The following is a 24,245-nucleotide window of genomic DNA, read 5'->3' on the forward strand; positions in this document are numbered from 1 at the left end:
CTCTCTGGTCTCCTATTGCTAAGGTGGGGGAGGGAGAGGGAGTAGGAGAGAGCAGCATTCTCAAGCCCTTTAACAGAAAAAAGATAACAAACAGCCATCACCGCCCCCGCATCACCTCTCCCCGGACGGCTTTCCTCCTCCTCGACACGGACCCTTGGAAAGCCCACCTCCTGCAAGTGAGGAGAACCCAACTGCACCCCAAGTCGCCCCCTTGTGCGAGGCAGAGGACAAATCTGTGTGCGGCCCCCACCCCCACCCCAGCTCCGCGTCCTTCAAACGCGGGGGCAGGCGTGGGGCTGGCCTGACGCCCCCTCTCCAAGCTCTCGGGTGGGAAGGACAACACCGCCCCACGTCAGGCAGTGCCAGGCGGGGCCCGGAGGCCTCCATCTCCACAGCTCCCACCCCAACCGAGCCTCTTCTCTACGGGGATCCGCCTTCCCTCCCCAGCCCCTCACCTGTTCCGGCTCCCGACTCCTCCGCTGCGGCCGCAGCCTCCGCCCTTCAGGTTCCGCTCGCCTCTCGCTCCTCTCCCTCCGGCTCCCCAAGCCGACTTCAGCGCGGCTGCTCCCCTGGCCCGCTCCGCGGCTCCCTCCCTCCTTCCCTCCACCTAGCACCGGAAGCCGCGACGGCGACAGGAGCAGTGCAGCGCACCCCCACCCCCAGCCCAGGATACTTCCCACCTCCCTGATCACGCGAGAGCTGTGCGGCTGCGAGTGGCAGTTCTCGCGAGACCCATCACCATGGCAGCAGCTGCAGCAGAGGCAGCCGGGCGCTGGAGCTGGAGTCAGGGTGGGGGCCGGTGCGGGGGATGGAGGTTGTGGGCGGCGGAGGCGGGAGCCGGGAATGGGGATGAAACAGCGGGGACTGAGGTGAGAATCCCAAGCTCCATGGTTGTGCCTGGAATTTAAGGACTGAGGCTGCGCGCTGGCTGTACTGGGGCCTGGAGCTGGGCTGAGGGACCCAGGCGCTCCTTGGGCAAAGCCAGGAGCTATATATGGGTGAACAGGCTCTACTGTGGCCAGCCTTACTCCACCAGACTTCATCTTTATTTTATTTTATTTTTTTCACCTCCAGTTTCATGCTGGACAATCATCTTTATTTCTTAATCTGAACTAGCTGCATTTCCCCGAAAGCCTTCACTGCACCATTGTTGCTGCTCACTATTCCTAAGGCTAGGTTACTCAGGAGTCTGATCCTTTCCCATAAGGAAGAGGAGAGAGAGTGATGAGTTTAAGAGACTAAATGAAACAACTGGACTCTTGGCCGGTTAGGAAGTTGGAACTTGAAAGACAGAGGGTTGAAGCCTAATATTCAGAGGTGTCGTTTTATAAAGTGTACCTAGATGTGTGTGGATTTTAGTATCCCAAGGAAAAGTGAAGGACTTTGCACGCATGTTTCTTGCTTCCTACCCACCCCCACTTCCCTCACACTCATGTTTGCACCTGGTCTAAACATGCAATGCTGCCTTAAACAGTCACAGGGGCCCTAGTAATGCTAAGAACAAAAGAAGGTTCTTTAAGTGCCCTCTCTCGTTTACAGCAGTATGGGAAAACACATGGCTCTTCCCTAAGGCTTGAGCCAAAATTGTTACTCTTCTGAATTTTTTGCCTTGTTTTTTGTCTCCGCCAAGAACTAGGCTGGTAGCCATACTATGCCTATTCCCATCAATCTCACTGTATGCACTCACCAGTCCCTTATCCCAATCTGTTTTCTCTCTTATGTTAACCTGAAGAATAACATGATCCTAGAATGTAAAATCAAGAGGACTGTAAGATGGAGAGTGATGAGATGGATAACAAGGAATCTGTTATAACAGAGAGTTATATCTGTCCTGGGTCATTGCTGTGAGGGCCTTTAAAAGCTGATAAACTCTGTTTTGACTTTTGTATTTTTTTTTTTGTTTTGTTTTGAGGCAGAGTCTCACTCTTTTGCGCCAGCTAGAGTGCTGTGGTGTCACGCTAGCTCACAGCAACCTCAAATTCCTGGGCTCGGGCAATCCTTCTGCCTCAGGCTCCCGAGTAGCTGGGACTACAGGCATGCACCACCATGCCCAGCTAATTTTTTCTATATATTTTTAGTTGGCTAATTAATTTCTTTCTATTTTTAGTAGAGACGGGGGTCTCACTCTTGCTCAGGCTGGTTTCAAACTCCTGACCTTGAGCGATCCACTCACCTGGGCCTCCCAGAGTGCTAGGATTATGGGCCTGAGCCACCACGCCTGGCCTTGAAGAGACTAGCTCTCACTATGTTGCTCAGGCTAGAGTGAAGTGGCTATTCACAGGAGCAATCACAGTGACCACACACAGTGCACTATAGCCTCGAACTCCTGGGTTCAAGCTATACTCCTGCCTCTGCCTGGCAAATAGCTGGGACAGTACTGGACAGGTCTGTATTTTTAAAGGCAAAAGACTCTTCTAGTGTTATTACAGAGTCCTAGAGTGGGCATTGTGATATTGTGATACCTCCACATGATTACTCTTTCCATTTCTTTTCTTAGAAATTTCTAGTAACACCCCACCATGTTGACCACCAAAATTATGCTTTTCAATTCCTCCCTAGTTCCCGTACCAAACCCACATGTCCTATAGGACTCTGACATGAAGATGGAACCTGTCAATGTTCCTACCCAAGACTTCACATTCTCTCAAGATTGTATCCCAGGTGCAACAGGATACAAACAATAACAGCCCTAGCACTCTGGAGGCTGAGGCAGGAAGACCACTTGAGCCCAGGAGTTTGAGGTTGCTGCGAGCTAGGCTGATGCCATGCACTCTCGCTCAGGTGACAGACTGAGACTCTCAAAAGAAAATGATGACAGCCTAACACAGTTAGCAGCAAGTGCCATGGTATTTGAGTAAGAACTAAAAATGGGACTGGAGAATCTCCCAACTCTTCAGTCCTTCACCCCTTTGGAGTCTGGAGAAGAAAGTGTCTATTGAAGCATCAGAGTGGGCTACCCATGGAGCAAACAGGAGCAGAGATAGGAGGAGTGCTGTCCAGCTAGCAATTAGCTGGCCACTGCTGCTCCCCAATTTCCCAGCCACTTGGTAAAGGCCAGACGGAGTAGAGCTCATCTGGAGCTGAAGGAGGACAAGAGGCCTGACTTACAGTCCATCAGTCTTTCTTCCTCCCTCTAGCTGCCTTTGGAACCTAGTAAAAGCTGAAATTGTAGCCACCAGCTCTGTGGGTTGCATATTCCAACCCTGTCACTGACCCCATGCCTGGGGCTGAGCCCAGTGCGTGTGCCAGGAGCAGGGTTGGGGAGTGGCAGGGTGGTTGTTGGCCTTGCTGACAAAATCCATTTGGAATTTGTCAAGGTTGTGGTTTGGGGCTTAAGTTTGCCACAGAGTATATCTGATGAAAGAAGGAAAGCTAGAAAAGAATGAGGGAGCCAAAGGGAGTACAGAGGAAGGAAATAGGAAAAAGCTGAAATATTCTTGCTGAGACTCCATTAGAGATTCTCCTTCCTCTTCCTGAGTATGAGAAATTCCAGTTCTGGATATTCTTTATCATTATTCTCTCTCATGTCCTATGTCCATTCTAGGTGCATCCCCTCTCTCTTGCTCTTTTCCCCATACACACAAGGTTCAGTAAGTGCCTGGAGTAAGTAAGGATGGAACATCTGCCCCCATCACATTTCTAAGCCCAGAATTCTCAATGCTCAAGTGAAAATTCATGACATAAAATTTTGCCATGAAGTATTTACCCTAACCCAAGACTCCTCAAAATTTCCTTGCTACCCTGGTGTACTACTCACTTCACCTGATTTTGAGGGTAATTTGGGTTGCAGATATATCTGTTGCCTTGAGAAGTGGGAAAACAATTTCTATATTCCTTGGCCAAGAAGATGACCTGTTAGAGTCAGTATTTTCAGCACCTTAGAAGTATGCAGTTAATTGTAAAGTTCTAAACATGTGATGGATATCCCTTTTCTGCATTAAATCTTAGAAAGATAATAGTTTATTTTCACAGATATTGGGGCTAGGTATAGAAAGAGTAAAAGAAATTCTATTCTCTTTAGTTATGGTTATCTCTTAAAAGATAAAGGAATTATTTTACTAAGATGAAATACAAAAGAGCTCTGAATAAGGAAGGACAAAATACATATACAAACAATTCAGTGGGAGAACATGCTGGTTTTGCTGGTTTCTAAAGAAAAAAAAAAAAGTCACATTTAGAGAATAGGAATCCCTTTAATATGTTTCCCATCAGTCTTACCTCTGCCTCCCAAGTTCTGTCATTTGGAGCCAGAGAAAAAAGACCTGCTCTTTTGGGCCCAATCCCATTGTTAAGATATGTTTAAGACTGGAAATCCCCAAGAACAAAGGTGACTTCTTGGTCTAGGGCAAGGGTCAATAAACTACAGCCAGAGAACCAAATATGGTCCTGCAGCCCATTTTTGTGAAGTTTTACTGGGCACAGCCATGCCCATTCATTTATGTGTGGTCCATAGCTGCTGTTGATCTATAACAGCAGAGTTTAGTAATTATGACAGAGTCAAGTAGTTGGGACAAAGACCACAGCCTAACATATTTACCATCTACCCCTTTAAAACAAAAAAACAAAATTGCCAACCCTTGTTCTAGGGCAGCAATCAAGGTGAAATCTGGAGTTGAGGCACATAGTAAACAGGGCCTACATTTGGATCTCTATAGCTCCTCCCATCTAAAAGTCCCTCTTGGTTTTTATAAACTAAAAGTTGCCAACTAAGTCACTGAAGACCATTTCAAAGCCTTTGTGAAACTCAGCAGGATTTACATAAATAAAGTCTTTGGGTGTAGGAGAGTAGGAGAATTCACCTGGAAAAAAAGCTATGGACTTGGATCCCAAGTGTGGGTAGCTACATCACTATCTGCATCCACCAGTCCAGTAACTTAATTTATTATATCTTAGTTTCAAACAGGAACCAAGAACAAGTCCTAGTACAATAAATTATCTATTCTGCCCCTCCTGCTGAAGAGGAAAAAGAGGCCCCAAGAGTCTTAGGAAAAACCCTTCCTTTTTTTTTTTTTTTTTGAGACAGAGTCTCACTTTGTTGCCCAGGCTAGAGTGAGTGTGGTGGTGTCAGCCCAACTCACAGCAATCTCGAACTCCTGGGCTCAAGCAATCCTACTGCCTCAGCCTCCCAAGTAGCTGGGACTACAGGCATGTGCCACCATGCCCGGCTAATTTTTTTTTCTATATATATTAGTTGGCCAATTAATTTATTTCTATTTATAGTAGAGATGGGGTCTCACTCTTGCTCAGGTTGGTTTCAAACTCCTGACCTCGAGCAATCTGCCCACCTTGGCCTCCCAGAGTGCTAGGATTGCAGGCAGGCCTGAGCCACCCTGCCAGCCTGGAAAAACCCTTCCTTTGGAGGGTGCCCTTTAACATGAGAATGGCAGGAGACAACTTCCCTAAGGGCCAGGACAGAGAACTCTCTGATGACTCAGGGCACAGTGCCCCCCCCAGTACTCTGTCCCTTCCCCAAGAAAAAACGTTCTACCACTACTTCCCATTACCCTACAAGAGGGAGCCCAGGCTGGAGTAGAGGAATTTGGGAACAGCAAATAGGAGTGAGTGGTCTCTTTCTAGATACCCGTCTATGGTTCCACACAATGCCTGTGGTTATCCCTCAAGGGAGAAGAGTGATCAAACTACAGGGACTCCCTAGCCAAAAGGGGTATGAATCAGGGTTTAAAGGGCCCTGGAGTTGAGAAGGGGGAGCAATACAGTGCATTTCATCTTAGTCCATTCAGGTGTTTAAGGAGCAGAAGAGGGATAACATCTTCCCCACAAGGCCCTCCAACTTTTGGGGAGAAGTCGGCACATCACAGAGTCCACCAGACCCCCCCCAAAGCTGTTTCCAGGTAGATACTTTGAGCCTTCAGGGACCAGGATTGACCCTGGATGGAAATCAGAGCAAATGGCTGAAAAGGTATCCCTCTCATACAGTCCCCTCCACCAGCCCCACGGTGAGGCTTACCCTCACTTGCATACATTGACCCACTCTGTGACTTTGCACTCATCACACAGCACATAGCAGCACCAGTGGAACCGGCAATGGCAGCGTTCAACTCGCGTCTGCCGAAGCACGTTGTGCCCACGGCCACAGCACAGGCTGCCACAGCCATCTAACAGGTGGCTGGTCTTGTTGCAGGCCCGGCCCCTCGTGCCTGGGGAGCCCATGGTGGGGTCTCGCTCACAGAAGTCAGGAGACTTCTCAAAGTAAACCAGCTCTCCTGAGAGGCGACGGGGACGCAGACGAGGTTGGAAGGCTCCAGAATTGCGGTTGTGGGTATCAATGAAGATGGCCCGGCCCAGCCGCTCCCTCAGTGCTGCCCCCACTGTCCGGAACTCTGGGGCTGCCCTCCAGCATGTCTTGAACTGGCAGCTGCCTGATGTACCATGGCACTTGCATTTCCGCTTCAGGTTTTCAGTTACCACCTAGAACATTAGAGGGAGAAGAGGTGAAGGGGAGGGCAGCAAATGGACAGAGGCACAAGAGAGGGAAGGGAACAGAGAACACAGGGAGGGACAAATGGAGGCAAGAATAATATGGACTATCAGAGGAGAAAGGGCTTTATGAAGTTAGCTATTAGCCCAACTCTCTCATTTTATGATTGGAAAACTAAATCCAGAGTAGTGTGATTTGTCCATCTTCAGTCACTTGCTGGTAACAGAGCCAGGGCTCAACTCTAGTTGTCCTGACTCCCAGTCCAGTGCCCTATCCAGAGTAAGTGCTGATAAAATAGGGAGTCTGGCCCACAGCACACCTAAATTCTGTAGGGAAGGCAGCTGTAATAATAGCTACTATATAATGAGCCAAGAATTAGGCACCATGCTGGGTGCACTGTATGCTAGCTCAGTCTTAACTAAGTATCATTAAGCTCTCTTTACCAATGCACAACTGAGGTTGGGTGACTTGCTGAAAATGAGTGGCAATCACCCACTACGCCTCATCCTATTCTTTTTCTGTGCCTTTCAAACTCTGGCCAAGCCTCAAAAGTTAGGGAGACCCAGGACAAGATGTACACACATACCTGGCGCCCCACCCTGTTGTTGTGGATTCGCATTCGTGCCTGGATGTCCCGGGGAGCTTCCCTGGAATCCAAGAAATCCCGAGAGAACTTCTCTCCAAAGTCCATGTCATGGTTACAGCCACCCCATTCCCATGTGTCCTGGGGACCAGGGCTGGGGCCTGAACCAGGGCCAGGGCTGGGCAGGGAGTGGGGGAAACTCTTGCCCCGGGACAGTGCCTGCAGCTGCAGCAGTTTGGCCCTCAGCCGCTCCTGCTCACCACTGCCCTTCCAGCCACAGCCGCAGCTCACCAGCTTGCCCAGGCTGCAGGCCGTGGCTACCGCGTGCATGACCCCAGCAGCCAGCATGGAGAAGGAAAAAGCACTCTCACGGAAACCTGGGAATGAGAAGGGTGTGATGGTGGAGGTAAGGTTGGCAGACAGCTGAGAGAGTGGGGAGGTGGAAGGAAATAAACGGCCCCCCTCCAATTCCAGAAATTCCTAACTGAATCCTGACCCTGCCATTCACCAGCTGAGTGATTTGAGAGAAAGTCACTGGGGACGGGAACAGAAAGCACAGAGCCTCATCCTGGAGAATGTTTAGGAGATAATAAAAAAAAGAAAGAAAGAAAGAAAGAAAGAAATAGAAAGCACAGAGCCTCAGTTTCTTCATCTATAAAGGGAGAGGATGGGTCAAGATGATCTCTGAGGCCCATTCTCACTCCCTAAATCTGTGGGTTTCAGGTGTAGATGAAAGAGCTAGCCTAGAGGGAGAGACCTCTGGGGTTGGGAGATGACTAAAAGGGAGTCCCTGAGGTCTTTGAAGATGTATTCACTGAGTTCTACATCTGAAAGTCTTAGAAATTCCCCAGCCCTGCAGGGAACTTGGGTGAGGTGGGAGCAGAGGCCTTTAGGGTTCTTTTTTTCTTCAGGGTTATTTTAATCAGTGTTTTAACCAACCCTCCATCCCAACACTCCCAAAGCACTGGAGCTGTAGAGCTGCCCTTCCCCTTCCCAGGTTCTAGTTTTATATTTGCCCTTCAAGACTGCCCTTTATGTTTACCCTAACCTGCTATTACCCTATAAAACACTGGGAGGAGGAGGGGGAGGTGATTTTCCCTAAGGCCCTCTTAAAAGGTTGGCTTCTTTGTTATATTTTGGGGGTCACAGAGGCTCAGGATGACAAGTCATTCCCAGGCTTAGATAGACATGCTCACTCTTTGGGCATCAAAGCCTTCCCCTACACCAGGCCCTGTGGGGAAGGGGGAATCCTCACTTCATTTTAGGCAGGGGCTTTCTGGATCCCTGAGAAGATGAGAGACAGCACCTCTTTAGAGGCCAGGCCTCTCCTACCCCAGGATCCAGGGCTCCTGGGCCAGCCTCCCGATCCCCCAACCCCAGCCCTCCAGGGGTGAAGCTGTTTGCACACGTCTTGGGAATTTCCCCGCAGATGGCAGCTGCCTATTAACCCCATAGTCCCCGAAGCACTGCCCCCACTGCTGGGCTGAGCCCCCATGGATCTTTACTCCTCAGGGAGTGAACTCTAGCAGAGCATGGGAGAGGCAGCGATGTCTCCCAGACCATGTCTCCCAGACCAGGCTGGCAGTGACCTGTTCTCTGTCCCTCCAGCAGTTCCTCACCTGCTCAGGTGAACGACACCTGGGGCCCCTACAACACAGAGGAGGGGGCTGCTCTCGGCTTCAAAGCCATCAGGGTCTTTGTTCCCAGCTCTGGCTCCTGGGAACCCCAGCAATTAGGGGAGCATGTTTAACCCTTAAACGGTTGGGGGCGTCACCCCACCCCCGCTGAGTCTCTGGGGACACCAGCCTGGGCTTGTCCAGCAAAGACCGAGAAGAGAGAAAAATGGGGGAGGGATGGGGGGCGTTTGAAGCTTCCAGGGCTGGGGGCATCTCTTATTCACAGGTGCAACCTAGATCAAGCTGGGCGGAGGCAGGAGAAGGAGGCCCTAGAGTAAGGGAGCAGGGACCCAGCTGCCTTGCCCGCAGCACGCAGGTGTAAGTCAAGCGCTCAAGGGCTAAGACGGTGGCCAGACCCGACTCAGAGCGCTGGGGGGTGGGGGGGGATTCCCGGGGAGGCCCCTCTGGGAGTCGCAAACCCGTCCCTTCTCGCCTCCCTGGGCCTCGGCCTGCCCCCCCACCTCCCCACCCCATTGCCTTGGTGGCGGCGCAGACCCGCCCAGCCGGGCTCACCGCGCTTGAGGATGGCGCTGTGGTGCGGCAGGCGACCGCCGCCCTCGAGCGCTGAGCAGTTCCAGCGCTGGTCGCGCAGCTGGTGCTGACACTCGTGGACCGCGATGTGCAGACCCTGAAGCGCAGATGCTGTCACGTCGGGGCTGCGCAGGCAAAGGCCTAATTGCCGCTTGCTCAGGCCAGACAGCGTCAAGCACACGGTGTTGGCCGTCAGCGGCGGTTCACCGGGCAATTTCAGGCCCAGAATCTCATTGCTTAGAGCCCTGGGAACGGAGAAGGCGTCTCGGCGTCTGCGATCCAGGCCTGGCGCCCACTCCAATTCCCCCCCAGCCCAGTAGGTGCTTCTCCCACAGCCTGGGAAACTGCTCACCGACTGCACAACGCCAGGAACAGGAGACCCGCGAGGCCCGAGGGCGGAGGCCGTGGCCGGGGCTCCTCCAGCATGTCGAAGCCCGGAGGCTCCGCTGGGCAGCTCGGTCAGGACCTGCGGGACAGGGAGATTTGATGCGGGTTCTGGAATAGGGTAGCTTGCCCGGGCAACCAAAGGATCCCTTACTTCGGCCTCCTAACCCACTGGTGCCATCCCCCTGACCCTTCTCATCCCTCCTGAAACAAAACAATGAGACTCACCCCTTGGTTCCCAGAGTCTGAGTCCTGGAGGTCTTATAGAGGAAGAGTCCAGCCTCCCAGCTCAGGACTCACTCGAGCGCCCCTGGAGCCCTGCCCAGTCAGACACAATGCCCGGCACACAGACACACACTCACATGCAAACTCAGACACAGACTCACAAAACACTTGCTGCAGGACTTCACCCACCGCTCCCTCTTCCAGGGCCCCAGAACTGGCTTCCCCGCCCTCACAGGGCTAGGGAGCAGGAAGGGAGGGGGTTCCCCACCACCTACAGGGGTGTCGCCTCCAGGTGCACTCAAGGGCAGGCAGACTCCACCGGAAAGGTCTATGAATGGACTCCTCCACCCCACTCAGCCCCCTCCCTGCGGAGCAGGGAGAGATGAGAGGCTCCAGGTGTGGAAAAGACAGGGAGAGGAACCTGGCTACCTCTTGAAAAGGACCCTGGCAAGCTTAGTCCTCTTCCCTGTCCCCCACCTTTCTTAACTACATGCTCTCCTTCTCAGCACAGAACCCTTCTGATCCCCACCCTTTGGATCTCATGGTCATTGCTCTCCAAATCTAGGGGCACTCCCTTATTCGCTGTGTCTTTATCTCTAGCAATATCTCTGGCTCTCTCTGTGCTCCTGTGGGTGGATGCGTGTCTGTCTGACTACCCGCGTGCCTGTCTCGTCTCCGTCTCCGTGTGCGCGGTCCCTGCCCTCCCTGATTTCCCAGGTCCAATTACCTCCAGTTGTTCTGGTGCGGGGTCCGCGATCAGCACGCTTGAGTCTCCTGGGTTCGGATCGGGCTGCTTAAACCGTGGGGAGACTGCGTCGGGTTCTGCCCCCTCGGCGGCAGAGCCGCATTCTTCCAGGGCCGGGCCACTCCTCTTCGCTGCTTCCCCAGCGCCGCCGCCGCGGCCGCCAGGAGGAAGGGAGGGAGGGAGGGAGTGATTGAGAGAGCTAGCGAGCGGGCGAGCAAAGAACCGGGGGCTCTGGCTCTACTCGCGCGGAGCTCACGGTGGCTCTGCCGGGCTGTCGGAGCTGCGGCCCCACCCCGAGCCCCGGGCATCCCCACCCTACCCCGCATCCCCCCCCTTGACCAGGGGAACGCAGCCGCTCCCCCTCCTCCCAGTGAACACACACACCCTCTCCCCCGACGCCGGTTAGGCTTGGCCCCACTCAAGTGGGAGGTGGCTAGAGCTCCTCTCACCTGCTCTGGGGTTGCCAAGGCTGCAGGGAGCGTGCCATGACCCAGACAAGGACCAGGTCCAAATGACCAAATCTTTCATCATTTCTCTTTGCCTCAGTTTCCCCACCGAGAGCAGGGTGGCTGGAGGGCATCTTTGATAAGATGAGGATGGAGCTGAACCGTCCTCAGGCTTCTCAGATGTGGGACAGTTGCACACAGAGCCCACAGTTATAGCACACACAGAGCACTTGGAGTGGGCAGGAGAAGTGCAGGTCTGGGAGGCTTGGCTCCCGCCCACTCCAAGCCCTGGGCCTGCCCCTTGGGAGGGGTCAGCTTTGGCCTCAGGATTTGGTCCTAGCGGAGGCTCCAGTAGCCCCAAAGATTTCCAGCCTGCTGCTACGTTTCCCTTGCCTTGCAGGCATCCTTGCCCACGGAGGTTTCCTACCCTTCTTCCTGAGATTCCTGGGTCTGCACTTCAGGGGGCTCAGATTCCTGCTCCTGGCTGCAGACTTGCTTCACATGGGCTGAGAAAAGCCTTGAGATCCCAAATTGAGCCCAGCCTAAGGGCAACCAGGAAAGAACCTGGTGTGGGGGGGGGTGCACAGCTAAAAGCAAAGCGCCTTACGGAGCTCCAGCGGCAGCGAAGGGGTTAGGCGCCACTGTGCTCCCGCCTGACTCACCCTCGAAGCTCTAACCACTGTGGGCTATTTTTGCCAGAGAGGGGCCCCAGGCTTCCCAGCCGCCCCCCGCCCCTGCCAGACCGCAGCCCATGGCATGGCTGGCCCCGTGCGCCCCAGGCACATTGACTCAGAGACTGCCCCCCAGTAAGCAGAGGCACAGGGCTGATACCCACAGCCACAGTCACCTCTTCCTTGTTGGTGGCAGTGCAGTTCTGCTGGGCAGCCAGCCTAGTCTGTGCTGTTGCAGGTCCTGCTCCATGCTGGAGGGGTCACTGCTGGATAGGGGGCACAGCCATCTGAAGCGAGGAGATCAGCAGCATATATCTGTTGGGATATTTACTGACCACCAGGCCCTGAGCAGACTGAGGTGTAAGTGCCACGGTCCTTGACACTGGACAGCCTGGAGCAGAGAGGGCTCTCTGATTCCCTACCTCAGCAATGGCGGAGAGGGAGCCCTGGAGCTCCTGACCCTCCTTCCCATTTAGAGGACAAGAGCCAAACCATGTGTGGCTTTTGAGGCCACCAGACTCTGCAAGCCCAATCTCAGTAGTTTTCATCCTTATACCTGGATTCAGTGATCCTCACCAATGTCCTCATCCTTTTTCCTGCACATCAGCCTGGGATTCCAGCCTGGTCCCTGGAAGAGGGAAACAAGGTTTGCTTACTCCCTTTTCTCCATGGGGACGTCATAGACATTAGTATTTCTCCATATGGCTCTAGGTCTCCCTCAAGTTTTTGCCTTCTGATTCCACCCCTGTCTGGCTCCAGCATACACTCAGGTGCCAAGAAGGGGTTGGAGTCAGAATGACTACTGTAGGTTTCAACTTCTCAGCAACCCTAGGGCTCCCCATGCTGGACTATTCCAAATCTAAGGAACCATACTCCTGCTCCGTCTCTCCACTGAAGCCCAACTCTGGGACAAGAGGCCACAGGCAGGCAGACTGGGTGGCCTGAGCTGGCCCGCAGTGCCCTCAGCCCGACCGGCTGGCCTGAGCACTGACCCGCAGGCAGCTAGAGGGCGGTGGGACAGGCGGGGCCTGGAGAGGGCTGCGGTGCACACCCATTGCCTAATACCCCAAGCACGCGGCCAGCTCCAGGAAAGGGGAGGGGCGGGAACCAGAGAGCCCTTGACGTGGGTTGGGGCCATGACAGGAGGGGGAAAGTGGGGGACTGTTGTCGCTGTGTGGAGGGAGTGTGAACAAGCTTGTCCCCTTTCCCTTCCATGAGAAGAGTGCAGGGCTATTCTTGCCATCATAGGGATGGAGGGTGTAGCGAGAGCAATGTGGGAAGAACACTTGGGGCCCTGGAGGGCGGGGGTCAAAGAAGAGAGTGGGGGCCCCTGGAGATTGGGGGATCATCGAGCAACTGAGGCGGTGGCTAAAGCAGCCTCGGAAACCTCCTCCTACTCCTCCCCCCACCATGTTTGCCTTGGCCCGGGGTCCCGGGTGACTCATCTGTTGCTGAGCCGCTGATAGGGGCGGCCAGGGCCGGGGAACCCAAATTATAGGCCCAGGAGGGATGGATGCGCCCGTGGCAGTGAGCTCAGCTGCGCTGCCCACCCTCTGCCTCACACGCCTTCTGCTGCAGCACCACAGGCCACCACCCGGAGGCACCAAAGGGTCTCCCGCCCAACCGTGCTGGACGCTCAGAAAGCCCCCCACATTCAGCGGTCCACCCCTAGGGATCACCCTAGACAGAATTTTGCCCCCTTCTCTAGTTGGGGCTAATGGATAGGCTGTGCTTTCCCAGCCCAAGGAGGCAGTGCTGCCTGCCGGTGCTTCAAAGGAAGGTAGGCTTTTCTGCCCACAAACTCTCAGCCTTGCCCCCCTGTTTCCTCCCCAGATCCCAATGGCAAGGCAGAGCCCCTTTCCCCTCCAAGATGTCTCCCCTATCCCTATTCCAGGGGGTGGTTTGCTACTGATTTTCTACTTCAAGCCTTTAAAATTATCCGTGGTCAAAAGTGATACAGAGAAAAATAAAACAGGGTAGAGGAGATTGGCAATGGCATTCTATTTTATAAAGGGGGAGGGAAAAGTATGTGAGGGAACAAACACACGGAGATATGAGGAAGGGCATTCCAGAAGACAGAAAGCAGGTGCACAGACCCTTAGAAAGGAGCATGCTTGGTATGTGCAAAGGATCCTCAAGGAGGTCAGTGTGGCTAGAGGGGAGGAACCCACAAAGGAGAGAGTGGTAAGCAATGCAATTGGAGGACTAGGAAGTAACAGAGTCAGATCATATGGGGCCTTGTCAGCCAAGGTAAAATTTTGGCTTTTACTTAGAGTAAGATGAGGAATCACTGAAAATTTTGAGCAGAGGAATGAAGTTATCTTACCTGTGTTTTTGAACGATGGCTCTGGGGGCTGTGTGGAGAACAGGCTGTGGGGGGCCAGGGTGGAAACAGGGAGAGCTGTTAGAGGGCTACTGCAGTAATGCAGGCCAGATGGTGGTGGCCCCTGACCAGTGCGGTAGTAGTGGAGTGGTGAGAATGGATCAGATTCTGCATATATTTTGAAGATTGAAGGACAGGATTTGCTGAATGATTCGACATGAAGTGTAAGAAAACACATGAGTCAAGGATGACTCCAAGATATTTCTTCTGAGCAACTGAAAGGATGAAGTTACCATTTACTGAGATGCAAACAACTGAAGAAAGAGTAGGTCAGGGGGAGGGAGGAATCAAGAGTTCAGTTTTGGGCAGTGGTTCAGGCCTCTAATCTCAGCACTCTAGGAGGCCAAGGAAGGAGAATTGCTTGAGGTCAGGAGTTCCAGATCAGCCTGAGCAAGAGGAAGACCTCATCTCTACTAAAAACAGAAAAATTAGCCAGGCATGGTGGTGCACACCTGTAGTCTCAGCTATTTGGGAGGCTGAGGCAGGAAGATCGCTTGAGACTAGGAGTTTGAGGTTGCTGTGAGCTATGCTGACATCACTGGAGTCTAGCCAGATGACGGAGCAAGACTCTGTCTCAAAAAACAAAGAAGAAGAAGAGGAAGAGGAAGAGGAAGAAGAAGAAGAAGAAGAAGAGGAAGAAGAAGAGGAAGAAGAAGAAGAAGAAGAAGGAGTTTTGGGCATGTAAAATTTTAGATGTTTATTCAAGTGTTAGGTGTATAAGCCCAGAGTTCAAGACCAGAGATATACATTAGGGAGGATAAAACTGAATAGTCCACCAAGGGGGTTTGTGTAGACTGAGAACCAGCTCAGATGGAACTGGGGTGTACTCCAATATTTAGAAATTGGGCCAACAAGGAACAAGCAGACAAAGAGGCTGAGCAAATATGCAGCAAGTAAGGGAGGAATGGTGCTCTAGAAACAAAATGAGAAAGTATTTCAAGAAGGAGGAAATGTTCAACTGTGTCTATTGTTCCAGAAAATTGATTAGGGGCCAGGCGTGGTGGCTCACACCTGTAATCCTAGCACTCTGGGAGGCCAAGGCAGGAGGATTGCTTCAGCTCAGGAGTTCAAGACCAGCCCTATCAGGAGTGAGACCCCGTCTCTACTAAAAATAGAAAAAATTAGCCGGGCATGGTGGGGCATGCCTGTAGTCCCAGCTACTTGGGAGGCTGAGGCAGGAGGATCTCTTGAGCCCAGGAGTTTGAGGTTGCTGGGAGCTAGGCTGATGCCATGGCACTCTAGCCCAGGCAAGAGAATGAGACTCTGTCTCAAAAAAAAAAAAAAAAAATTGATTAGAATGAGAACTGAGAATTGACTCTTGGGTAAGGCAACAAGGAGGTGGTACATAGGTGATTTTGATAAGGAAGTGTAGTGAGTTCAAAGTATGATTGGAATGAAAAGAGAGAAAAGAAAAGAAATTGGCACTAATAAGTAAAGCAACCTTTTTGAGTTTTGCACTGAAAGAGAGCAGAGAAATGGGGCAACCTTGGACAGTAATATTTGTCAAACAGAAGTTTTGGAGTTTTTCAGATCAGAGATACTGTGTTTCCCCGAAAATAAGACCTACCCATAAAATAAGCCCTAGCAGGACTTCTAAGCATTTGCACAATATAAGCCCTATCCCGAAAATAAGACTTAGTGATGGGCATGGCTATGCAGCGTATCTGCAAAACCCATGCATTTTGTTGTGGAGTGGTAAAGAAGATGAGCAATCCTTCACTTTTGCCCCATAAGAGCTCTATTGATTGACATGAGAGATTGGGGCCAATGGTTCTAAAGGAAATAGAGTCGCAAGAAATTCAGGCTTTGGAATTCCAGGGATGGAATTCAGGGTTTGGAGAGTTATGACGATGTTCCACAAGAAGATGACTTAACTATATTTGAATAAATGTAGAATGTTGTACCGTCCTTAAAAAAAAAAAAATTCCCTGAAAATAAGCCCTAAGGGTGTCTTCTTGAGGAAAACTAAACATAAGACCCTGTCTTATTTTCAGAGAAACACGGTATTACAACATGTTTGCATGCATATGGGTATGTTCCAGTAGACAGAGAAGTTGATAATGCAGGAAAGAAAGAGGGGACAATTGATAAAGTGATGATTTGATCTAAATAGAAATTTGGGCCAGGTAATACACAGTGTGATCCAGACCTAGGGCTGCTTCCCTCTGCCCCTAGTTCTGGTGGGTGGAACAGTGGAACAAAGGGTATTGACTCCTCTCCTCTCTTCCTACATCTGCTTGACACCAGTGGCCACGGACAGGGCTTTCCTGTCTTCCAGCCCACATCCCACCTTTGTAAAGTTGTATCAATCCACCAGGCCAAAAGATGTGACCCAGGTCCCAATGGGGAGAAATACCTAAGGGGCAAAGGACAGGCTGCCCATAGTACATTGTCCATGTACCTGAGCCATCTATTCTGGTGCTCTATGCACAGGGACTACTAGCTTTTGGATCTGTGGAGGATGCTGGGCAGCCGGTACGCCTTGCCCCTCAGGGATGAATCTAGGGTCAGATACACTGTGCTGGACAAAGAGTCTGGGAAGGACATTTCCCTCAAGAACAACCTCCGTCAGGCTTCATCTCGGTTAATACACAAATGCCCCAAGAATATTAATTTACCTTATCAGGCATTTACTCCTTAGAGTAATTTCCCTGCTTTGGAAGGGAGCCCTGGATATTTTGGGGACTTGAGACTCTTTAGGATTGGGCCTGGGGAAATTTCCCAATCAGAAAGCATCCCAGGCCGGGCACAGTGGCTCACGCCTGTAATCCTAGCACTCTGGGAGGCCAAGGCGGGCGGATTGCTCAAGGTCAGGAGTTCGAAACCAGCCTGAGCAAGAGCAAGACCGTGTCTCTAATATAAATAGAAAGAAATTAATTTGGCCAACTAATATATATAGAAAAAATTAGTTGGGCATGGTGGTACGTGCCTGTAGTCCCAGCTAATCGGGAGGCTGAGGCAGCAGGATTGCTTGAGCCCAGGAGTTTGAGGTTGCTATGAGCTAGGCTGACGCCACGGCACTCACTCTAGCCTGGGCAACAAAGCGAGACTCTGTCTCAAAAAAATAAAGAAAGAAAGAAAGCATCCTAAAAGACAGAGGAAATGGAAAAAAAAAAGAGGACCTAAAAGGGAGATAGGAAAGTCCTAAAAATCATTTTTACCAATCTGTCAATTTTGAGAAGGGCTCCTACCTGCTATTGCTGCATACCGGCAAGCAGCTGGTAAGGTGGGAAAAGCTTTGGCTTTGAGCCAAAATGGTCTGGTTTAGCTCTACCATTGATACATTTATTAGATGTGGGTCTTGGACAACTGCCTGGTCTATTTTTAATTCTGTAAAGTGGGGAAAGAGGAGAGATATAAAGGAGACCTTCCCTCCTTCCAGGGGCCATCTGTGTGTGTGGTGGTGGGGCATGATAACCAGGCTGGCAGTGCCCCCTACGCCCCATATAGGGAATGGCAGCCACTTCAATGGGAGGCCAGGGGGGTCTTGAAGCTGAGTTGGAGTCCCTGGGAGAGAAGAGAAAATTGTATAGTCGACGAGATGGTCATAGGTACTCTGGGTATTCCAGTGTGGTGAGAGTGGAGAGAACCAGAGTTTTAGGGAAAGATGAAAACTTGGCAGAAATATCCAAAGAGAAGCAAACATATGGAAGTGTAAATTCCCTAAGCTAGATTCAGTGCAGCCAGCAGCCCTTTTTTCCCCAGTCCTCAACCACCATACACACACACCTGACATCTATACCATTGCCCATCTCCCCCCTCCTCTCTCTCTCTCTGTCTCTGTTTCTCTCTCTCTCTCTCTCTCTCTCTCTCTCTCTCTCTCTCTCTCTCTCTCTCTCTCTCTCTCTCCAGGGTCTCATTCTGTTGACTGGGCTAGAGTGCTATCATCATAGCTCACTGCAACATCATACTCCTAGGCTCAAGTGATCCTCCTGCCTCAGCCTCCCAAGTAGCTGGGTGGGTCTACAGGGTCTACACCACCATGCCCAGCTAATTTTCCTATTTTTTGTAGAGACAGGGTCTTGCTATGTTGCTTAGGCTGGTCTTGGACTCCTGGGCTCAAGTGATCTTCTCGTTGGCCTCACAAAGTGCTAGGATTACAGGTATGAGCCCTTATAAGCCTGCCCACCCTTTCTGAACCTAGTCCTCAGAGACCCAGCCCCTCCAGACTGGTCCGTTCTGATATCACCTTGGTTATAGGCTCAGCCTCCTCCCCCAATGACACATGCAGGTTGACACATGCCACAGGGTGACACACCATAGGATGCCTCAAGGTACACGGGGCAAAAGAGTGACACATACACGCCACATATTTAATCTCTCCATGCACACACTCATCCACCCACTCCACTCACAGTTCCAGACACTTTATTCCTCAGTCAAGCTTCTGGGTCTCTCCTGTCAACAGCTGCCACCTCCTTCCCGACACACTGCCCAGGTGGTGACTGTGACAAGATGACTGGATGATCCCTTCTGACCTGAGGTACATTCCAAAATTCTTTGGAAAGTTTCCTAATATCCCTCCTCAGAACAAGGAGTTTCTTCTCATGCTGCCAACAGGAGTGTGCACCCTAGGAACGCACTAGCACATTCTCATTTGCACTAACATTCACATTGTTGCCCTTACACACCGCACACACACAGCCACTTGTGGGCTCCTTCTGGCCCACATGCTCCAACTGCTGCTGCTTCAGGTTTCTCTCCACTGTTTAGCTCCTTTTGGTCACTTAACCCCCGCCCCCAGCCACCTCCGGGATTTCCCTGACCACAGCCCAACCCACGCCCCCATCTCCCCCTTTTCCTTCTCGGTCCACCCATGGGGGTTCCTGGGTGGTTAAGCGTCTCTCCGGAGTCCCTGGCCAGAACCACATCACCACAGCTTTCCTCCTGCCGCTCAGGATGGGGGAGAGAGGGAACGCCAGCGGGGCCCCGGGGTGACGTCGAGGGGACAGCCCCACTGCGAGAGGCAAGGCTGGCTGGGCTCCTGGCGGGCTCTCCCCACAGCACATTGTCGCCGCGCCCCCTGGCGGATGCTGGTCCCCGACGGGCTCTGGACTCTAGGAGAAGTGAGGCGGGCGCGCGTGGGAGGGTGTCCCAAGGGGAGGGGTCCGCGGCCAGTGCAAGCCCGGAGGCGGGGGCCACCGGGCAGGGGGGGGTGAGCCCCGACGGTCAGCGCGTCAGCTCTAGGCTCAGACGGGCGGGAGCCAAGGCTCCGCTCGCTGCCCATTGTCTGCGTCCCTAACCGGTGCGCCCTGGTGTCACAGTGCGGCCTGGAGGGGCAGCCTCCTCCCGTCACTTCAGCCAGCGCCGCAACTATAAGAGGCGGTGCCGCCCGCCGTGGCTGCCTCAGCCCACCAGCCGGGACCGCGAGCCATGCTGTCCGCCGCCCGCCCCCGGGGTTGTTAAAGCCAGACTGGGAACTCTCGCCACTGCCGCCACCGCCGCGTCCCGTCGCACCGTCGCGGGCAGCAGCCAAAGTCGCCGCAACTGCTGTACAGAGCGGGCAAAGCAGGCCATGGGGCGCTGGGCGCTGCTGCCCGGCTGGGTTTCTGCTACGCTGCTGCTGGCACTGGCCGCTCTGCCCGCAGCCCTGGCTGCCAACAGCAGTGGCCGATGGTGGTAAGTGGGCTGGTGCGGGGTCGCCACTTGTCCTGGGGCACAGAGCCAAGGGCCAACCCTACCCAGCTTCCCACGCTCTGGGATCCGTCCTCCGACAGGCTACTTCCCGCGCTCTGACTTCCCTCCGCGACACCGAGGGGCGCTCTGGCGTAGTGCTGCCCCAGAATCTCCAGCTCTGCTGAAGTGGGGCAGATGGTCCTCCCGAGGAGGCCTGAGATACCCCAGGCAGGGAGCCCACTCTCATCTAGCAGCGCCCTTCCCCTTTGAGCACCCACTTCACAGAGGTGGCCGCACCACAGATTTCTCCACCTCTGGAAGCGAAGGACCAGGTATTCGCTTAGAAAAGAAGCAAGAAGAGGGTGGGACTCCTAAGCATTTCACGTCTCGGGTGGGCAAGGGCTGCAGGTCATGATTTCCTTGCTCAAGCTGACTAGAAGGAGGCTCAGAACGCCAAGGTAGACACTCAGTCTCCTGATTCCCCCATGTCTCTGTTCAGTCTCCGGACACGGGGATCCGAGAGCAACCCTAAGCCTCCTAAGCACACAAAAGTCTGAATGCCCAGTTCTTTCAAACTAGTGAGCCTGGTAGCGCGGAATCATTACCTTATTATTGATCTCCGGAGATTTTCTCCTCATAGCGCCAGGCAGAGAACAGGTGGGCACAGCCTTTACGGCCAGGGTGCAGGTCCCCTTTCCAAGCCTGAGCTTCTATCATGCGTCCCACCAGGGGCATCGTGAACGTAGCCTCCTCCACGAACCTGCTGACCGACTCCAAAAGTCTGCAGCTGGTGCTCGAGCCCAGTCTGCAGCTGCTGAGCCGCAAACAGCGGCGCCTGATCCGCCAGAACCCGGGGATCCTGCACAGCGTGAGCGGGGGGCTGCAGAGCGCCGTGCGCGAGTGCAAGTGGCAGTTCCGGAATCGCCGCTGGAACTGCCCCACTGCTCCAGGGCCCCACCTCTTCGGCAAGATCGTCAACCGAGGTGGGTGCCCAGGAATGCGATGCTTCCGGGACCAGGGAAAACGCGGGGTCACCCCCAGGGCATGGGCGGCGAGTGCAGGGAAGGTGTCTCGGGCGCCAGCAGGGGCACATGGTCAACCCGCCAAGTGCCTAGGGCCCAGCGCTAGCCCGGGCCGGACTCTTTCTACCAGGCATTTTCCACCCCTGGACCCTGGGGACGAACTTAACTGTTTTGAACTACTGTCCCAGAGAAAGGGAGTTCCGGGTCGTGGACGCCGGCGGGTCGACCGCCGCTTTCCCCCAGCCTGGGAAGTGGCTCTCTGCGGGCGTGTCTTGCCTCCTGCCCAGCAAAGCTTGCATTGCCAAAATGGGCCGAAAATTTGGGCTTTCGAAGAGGTCAAAGCAATGCATAATTCTTCCGCTCCCTTCTTTTAGGTTTTTCTCTTTCGAGCTTCTGCATTAGAGCCAAAATGAGCCCTGAAGAGTTTCAGTAAGACGTGATTACGACGGCGGAGGTGGGTGCGTGCCCACGCACCTGCTTTTTCTATGAGCCCTAGAGACCAGCTTTCCAACACAGCGGGCCGCCGGGCTCTCAGGACTCTAAGGGTGGAGTCGGGGCGGCGTGGGACCTCAGGGTCCCAAGCTCTCCACTGAGCCGCGCCCCGCGTATCCCCTGCTGATCCTCTCTCCCTTCTTCCACAGGCTGTCGGGAAACTGCTTTTATCTTCGCCATCACCTCCGCCGGGGTCACCCATTCGGTGGCCCGCTCCTGCTCAGAGGGGTCCATTGAGTCCTGCACGTGCGACTACCGGCGACGCGGCCCTGGGGGCCCTGATTGGCACTGGGGGGGCTGCAGCGACAACATTGACTTCGGCCGCCTCTTCGGCCGGGAGTTCGTGGACTCCGGAGAGAAAGGGCGGGACCTGCGCTTCCTCATGAACCTTCACAACAATGAGGCGGGCCGCACGGTGAGCCGGCTAAGAGGCTCCGCGCCGAAGCGGAGTGGCAGGGGCTAACCTCGGGCTCGGGAAGTAGCGGTCGGTGATTAGGCAAGGGGCACCAGGAGAGGGCGTCCTGAAAGAGCGGGAGGCTGGAACGAAGCCAGAGAATAGAAAGCACAGAGACTAAGGGCAAAGGGATGTCTCCGCTTAGGGCAGGTAAAACAGAGAGGTTAGAAGTCATCCAAACCATAGAACGTATTGCCTACAGCCCCTCCATTGTACAGATTCGAAAAATAAGGTTGAGAGGCTGAGACTGACTCTGCCGGCTTGGAGCAGAGCTGGGCCGGGTTTCAAATCTCGGTGGGACACTTCGCGCCTCCCTTCCCTTGGCTCCGCTAGGCCTGAGCCTTTGCCAGGTCTGGTCCCGGTATCGTCCAGGAGAGGGCGGTATCTGGTATGGTGGCTCTGGCCCAGTGCCCTGGGACACCCTTTCTTACCCCCTTCCCCCAGACCGTATTCTCCGAGATGCGCCAGGAGTGCAAATGCCATGGGATGTCTGGCTCGTGCACGGTGCGCACGTGCTGGATGCGGCTGCCTACGCTGCGTGCCGTGGGCGACGTGCTGCGAGACCGCTTCGATGGTGCCTCGCGCGTCCTCTACGGCAACCGTGGCAGCAACCGTGCTTCGCGGGCGGAGCTGCTGCGCCTAGAGCCTGAAGACCCGGCCCACAAGCCGCCCTCCCCCCATGACCTCGTCTACTTCGAGAAATCACCGAACTTCTGCACGTACAGCGGACGCCTGGGTACAGCGGGCACTGCAGGGCGCGCCTGTAACAGCTCGTCGCCCGCGCTGGACGGCTGCGAGCTGCTCTGCTGTGGCCGGGGCCACCGCACGCGCACGCAGCGCGTCACTGAGCGCTGCAACTGCACGTTCCACTGGTGCTGCCACGTCAGCTGTCGCAATTGCACGCACACGCGCGTACTGCACGAGTGTCTGTGAGGCACTGCGCGGACTCGCCCCCCAGGAACGCTCTCGTCAAGCCCTCCTCCAAACAGACTCGCTGGCACTAAAGACCCTGATATTCGCCCACCCCAGTACCTTCAGCCGCACTCCCCGGCGGTTATCCGTATCCCATCTCTCCCACTTCCTTCCACCTGGGGACTCCTCAAACCATTTGCCTGGGGCAGCACGAACCCTCTTGCCATCCTGATGGACCTGCCGGGACCTACCTCCCTCCCTCTCCATGGGAGACCCCTTGTTGCACTGCCCCTTGCTTGGCCAGGAGGTGTGAGAAGGATGCATCCCTCCCCCAACCCGCGTCAGCTCCTGACGGTGTTGCTCTGCCTAGTCCACTGCTCCAGCGACCTCTCTCCTTCCCCTCTGTGCTCCGTTTTCTCCAGGTCGTCACGGAGACGACCATTCATTCTCCTGGCCAGGGTGCAGACCCTGAACACACACCTGGGCATCAGGGCCTTTCTCCTCCCCACCTGCAGCTGAAGCAGGAGGTTCCAGGGTGAAAGGGCAGCTGTGGTGATGTGGAAATGAGGTAGGGGGACCCCGAAGAAATGCCCCCATTCTCCCTCTGTCATGGAGCCACTGAACAGCTGTGAGCCATGCCTCCCCAAGCCACCTCCTACCCCTTCCTGTCCTGCCTCCTCATCAGTGTGTAAATAATTTGCACTGAAACAACGTGGATACAAAGCCACGAGTTTGGTTGTTGTAAATAAAACTATTTATTGTGCTGGGTTCCAGCCTGGTTTGCAGAGACCACCTCCACCCCAACCCAACCCCTCTCTGCTCTTCTCTCCTTTTGCCCTCCAGCCTCTTCCAGTCCCTCCTCTTGGTTTCTCAAAGATGCCTTTGCCTACTGATATCAGTATTTCCTTTCACTGTAGCTATTAGTGGCTCCTCACCCAACCAATATAGCATCTTCCTCTGTAGAATAAAATCTCTATTTTTATCAATGACTCGGTGGCTTTTCCTTGAATCCAGAACACAACATTGCTTGTGGTGTCTCCTCCCCCCCTCCTTTTACCACTCCCAGGCTTGAGGGCTTACCTCTTTTCAACAAATAGGATGCATTGTTGGGGGACTGCTTTCCGGGCCCTGCAAAAGGCCCCTGAGATTCTGACCCTTGGATGACCCTAATGAGGCCACTGGGGATCCAGCTCTCCTGGGAAAAGAACCTGGTCAGGAGGCAAAAGACTCTGCAGGGCTCTTCCTCCTGATCTAACACCGACTTGCTGCTGCGGTGTGATATGGGCACGTGCATGTGCTAAACACACACATATACTCTGCGCCTGCTTTTCCTATCTGGAAAAGTTGTGAAAATAGTTACAATTGAGTGAAAGCCGCAACCATGTTCTGAAAAGTAGGAAAAGAAGCTCAAGCAGGGCCGGGCGCGGTGGCTCACGCCTGTAATCCTAGCTCTCTGGGAGGCCGAGGCGGGCGGATTGCTCGAGGTCGGGAGTTCAAAACCAGCCTGAGCAAGAGCGAGACCCCGTCTCTACTATAAATAGAAAGAAACTAATTGGCCAACTAATATATATAGAAAAAATTAGCCGGGCATGGTGGCGCATGCCTGTAGTCCCAGCTACTCGGGAGGCTGAGACAGAAGGATCGCTTGAGCCCAGGAGTCTGAGGT

The 24,245-nt window shown here is 53.7% G+C and overlaps 3 protein-coding genes across 4 annotated transcripts in view; 1 reads left to right on the forward strand and 2 right to left on the reverse strand.

Annotated features, from left to right (window-relative positions):
- ARF3 (ARF GTPase 3) overlaps positions 1 to 679 on the reverse strand; it is a 31,957-nt gene extending 31,278 nt beyond the window's left edge. The window contains exon 1 of the mRNA XM_012759392.2: positions 456 to 679. The gene's annotated coding sequence lies outside the window, so the exon portion shown is untranslated. The remainder of the gene's footprint in view (positions 1 to 455) is intronic.
- A 2,501-nt stretch (positions 680 to 3,180) lies between these two features.
- WNT10B (Wnt family member 10B) lies at positions 3,181 to 10,853 on the reverse strand. 2 transcript variants are annotated; one of them, XM_076007226.1, is made up of 5 exons: positions 10,566 to 10,853; positions 9,582 to 9,695; positions 9,212 to 9,354; positions 7,026 to 7,399; positions 3,181 to 6,429 (listed from the first exon to the last, which is right to left on the reverse strand). In XM_076007226.1, the coding sequence occupies exons 2-5, from the start codon at positions 9,653 to 9,655 to the stop codon at positions 5,971 to 5,973; spliced, it is 1,050 nt and encodes a 349-aa protein (XP_075863341.1). In that variant the 5' UTR covers positions 9,656 to 9,695; positions 10,566 to 10,853; the 3' UTR covers positions 3,181 to 5,970. The 2 variants fall into 2 exon arrangements, with proteins under 2 accessions (XP_075863341.1, XP_020143059.1); XM_020287470.2 differs by having other exon boundaries at positions 9,212 to 9,474.
- An 8,745-nt stretch (positions 10,854 to 19,598) lies between these two features.
- Positions 19,599 to 23,347, forward strand: WNT1 (Wnt family member 1). Its single transcript, XM_012760921.3, has 4 exons — positions 19,599 to 19,702; positions 20,429 to 20,682; positions 21,363 to 21,628; positions 22,112 to 23,347. The coding sequence occupies exons 1-4, from the start codon at positions 19,599 to 19,601 to the stop codon at positions 22,598 to 22,600; spliced, it is 1,113 nt and encodes a 370-aa protein (XP_012616375.1). The 3' UTR covers positions 22,601 to 23,347.
- The last annotated feature ends 898 nt before the right edge of the window (positions 23,348 to 24,245 follow it).

The sequence above is a fragment of the Microcebus murinus genome, chromosome 10, assembly GCF_040939455.1.
Source record: "Microcebus murinus isolate Inina chromosome 10, M.murinus_Inina_mat1.0, whole genome shotgun sequence".
Lineage (NCBI taxonomy): Eukaryota > Metazoa > Chordata > Mammalia > Primates > Cheirogaleidae > Microcebus > Microcebus murinus.

Bases quoted from the DNA above. Each gene is read 5' to 3' on its own strand.
- WNT10B (XM_020287470.2), bottom strand. From the start codon at position 9,655: ATGCTGGAGGAGCCCCGGCCACGGCCTCCGCCCTCGGGCCTCGCGGGT. The intron at 7,400-9,211 runs GTGAGCCCGGCT...TCTCATTCCCAG, and splicing joins CAGCGCCATCCTCAAGCGCG to GTTTCCGTGAGAGTGCTTTT. The intron at 6,430-7,025 runs GTATGTGTGTAC...CTAATGTTCTAG, and splicing joins ACAACAGGGTGGGGCGCCAG to GTGGTAACTGAAAACCTGAA.
- WNT1 (XM_012760921.3), top strand. From the start codon at position 19,599: ATGGGGCGCTGGGCGCTGCTGCCCGGCTGGGTTTCTGCTACGCTGCTG. The intron at 19,703-20,428 runs GTAAGTGGGCTG...GCGTCCCACCAG, and splicing joins AACAGCAGTGGCCGATGGTG to GGGCATCGTGAACGTAGCCT. The intron at 21,629-22,111 runs GTGAGCCGGCTA...CCCTTCCCCCAG, and splicing joins ACAATGAGGCGGGCCGCACG to ACCGTATTCTCCGAGATGCG.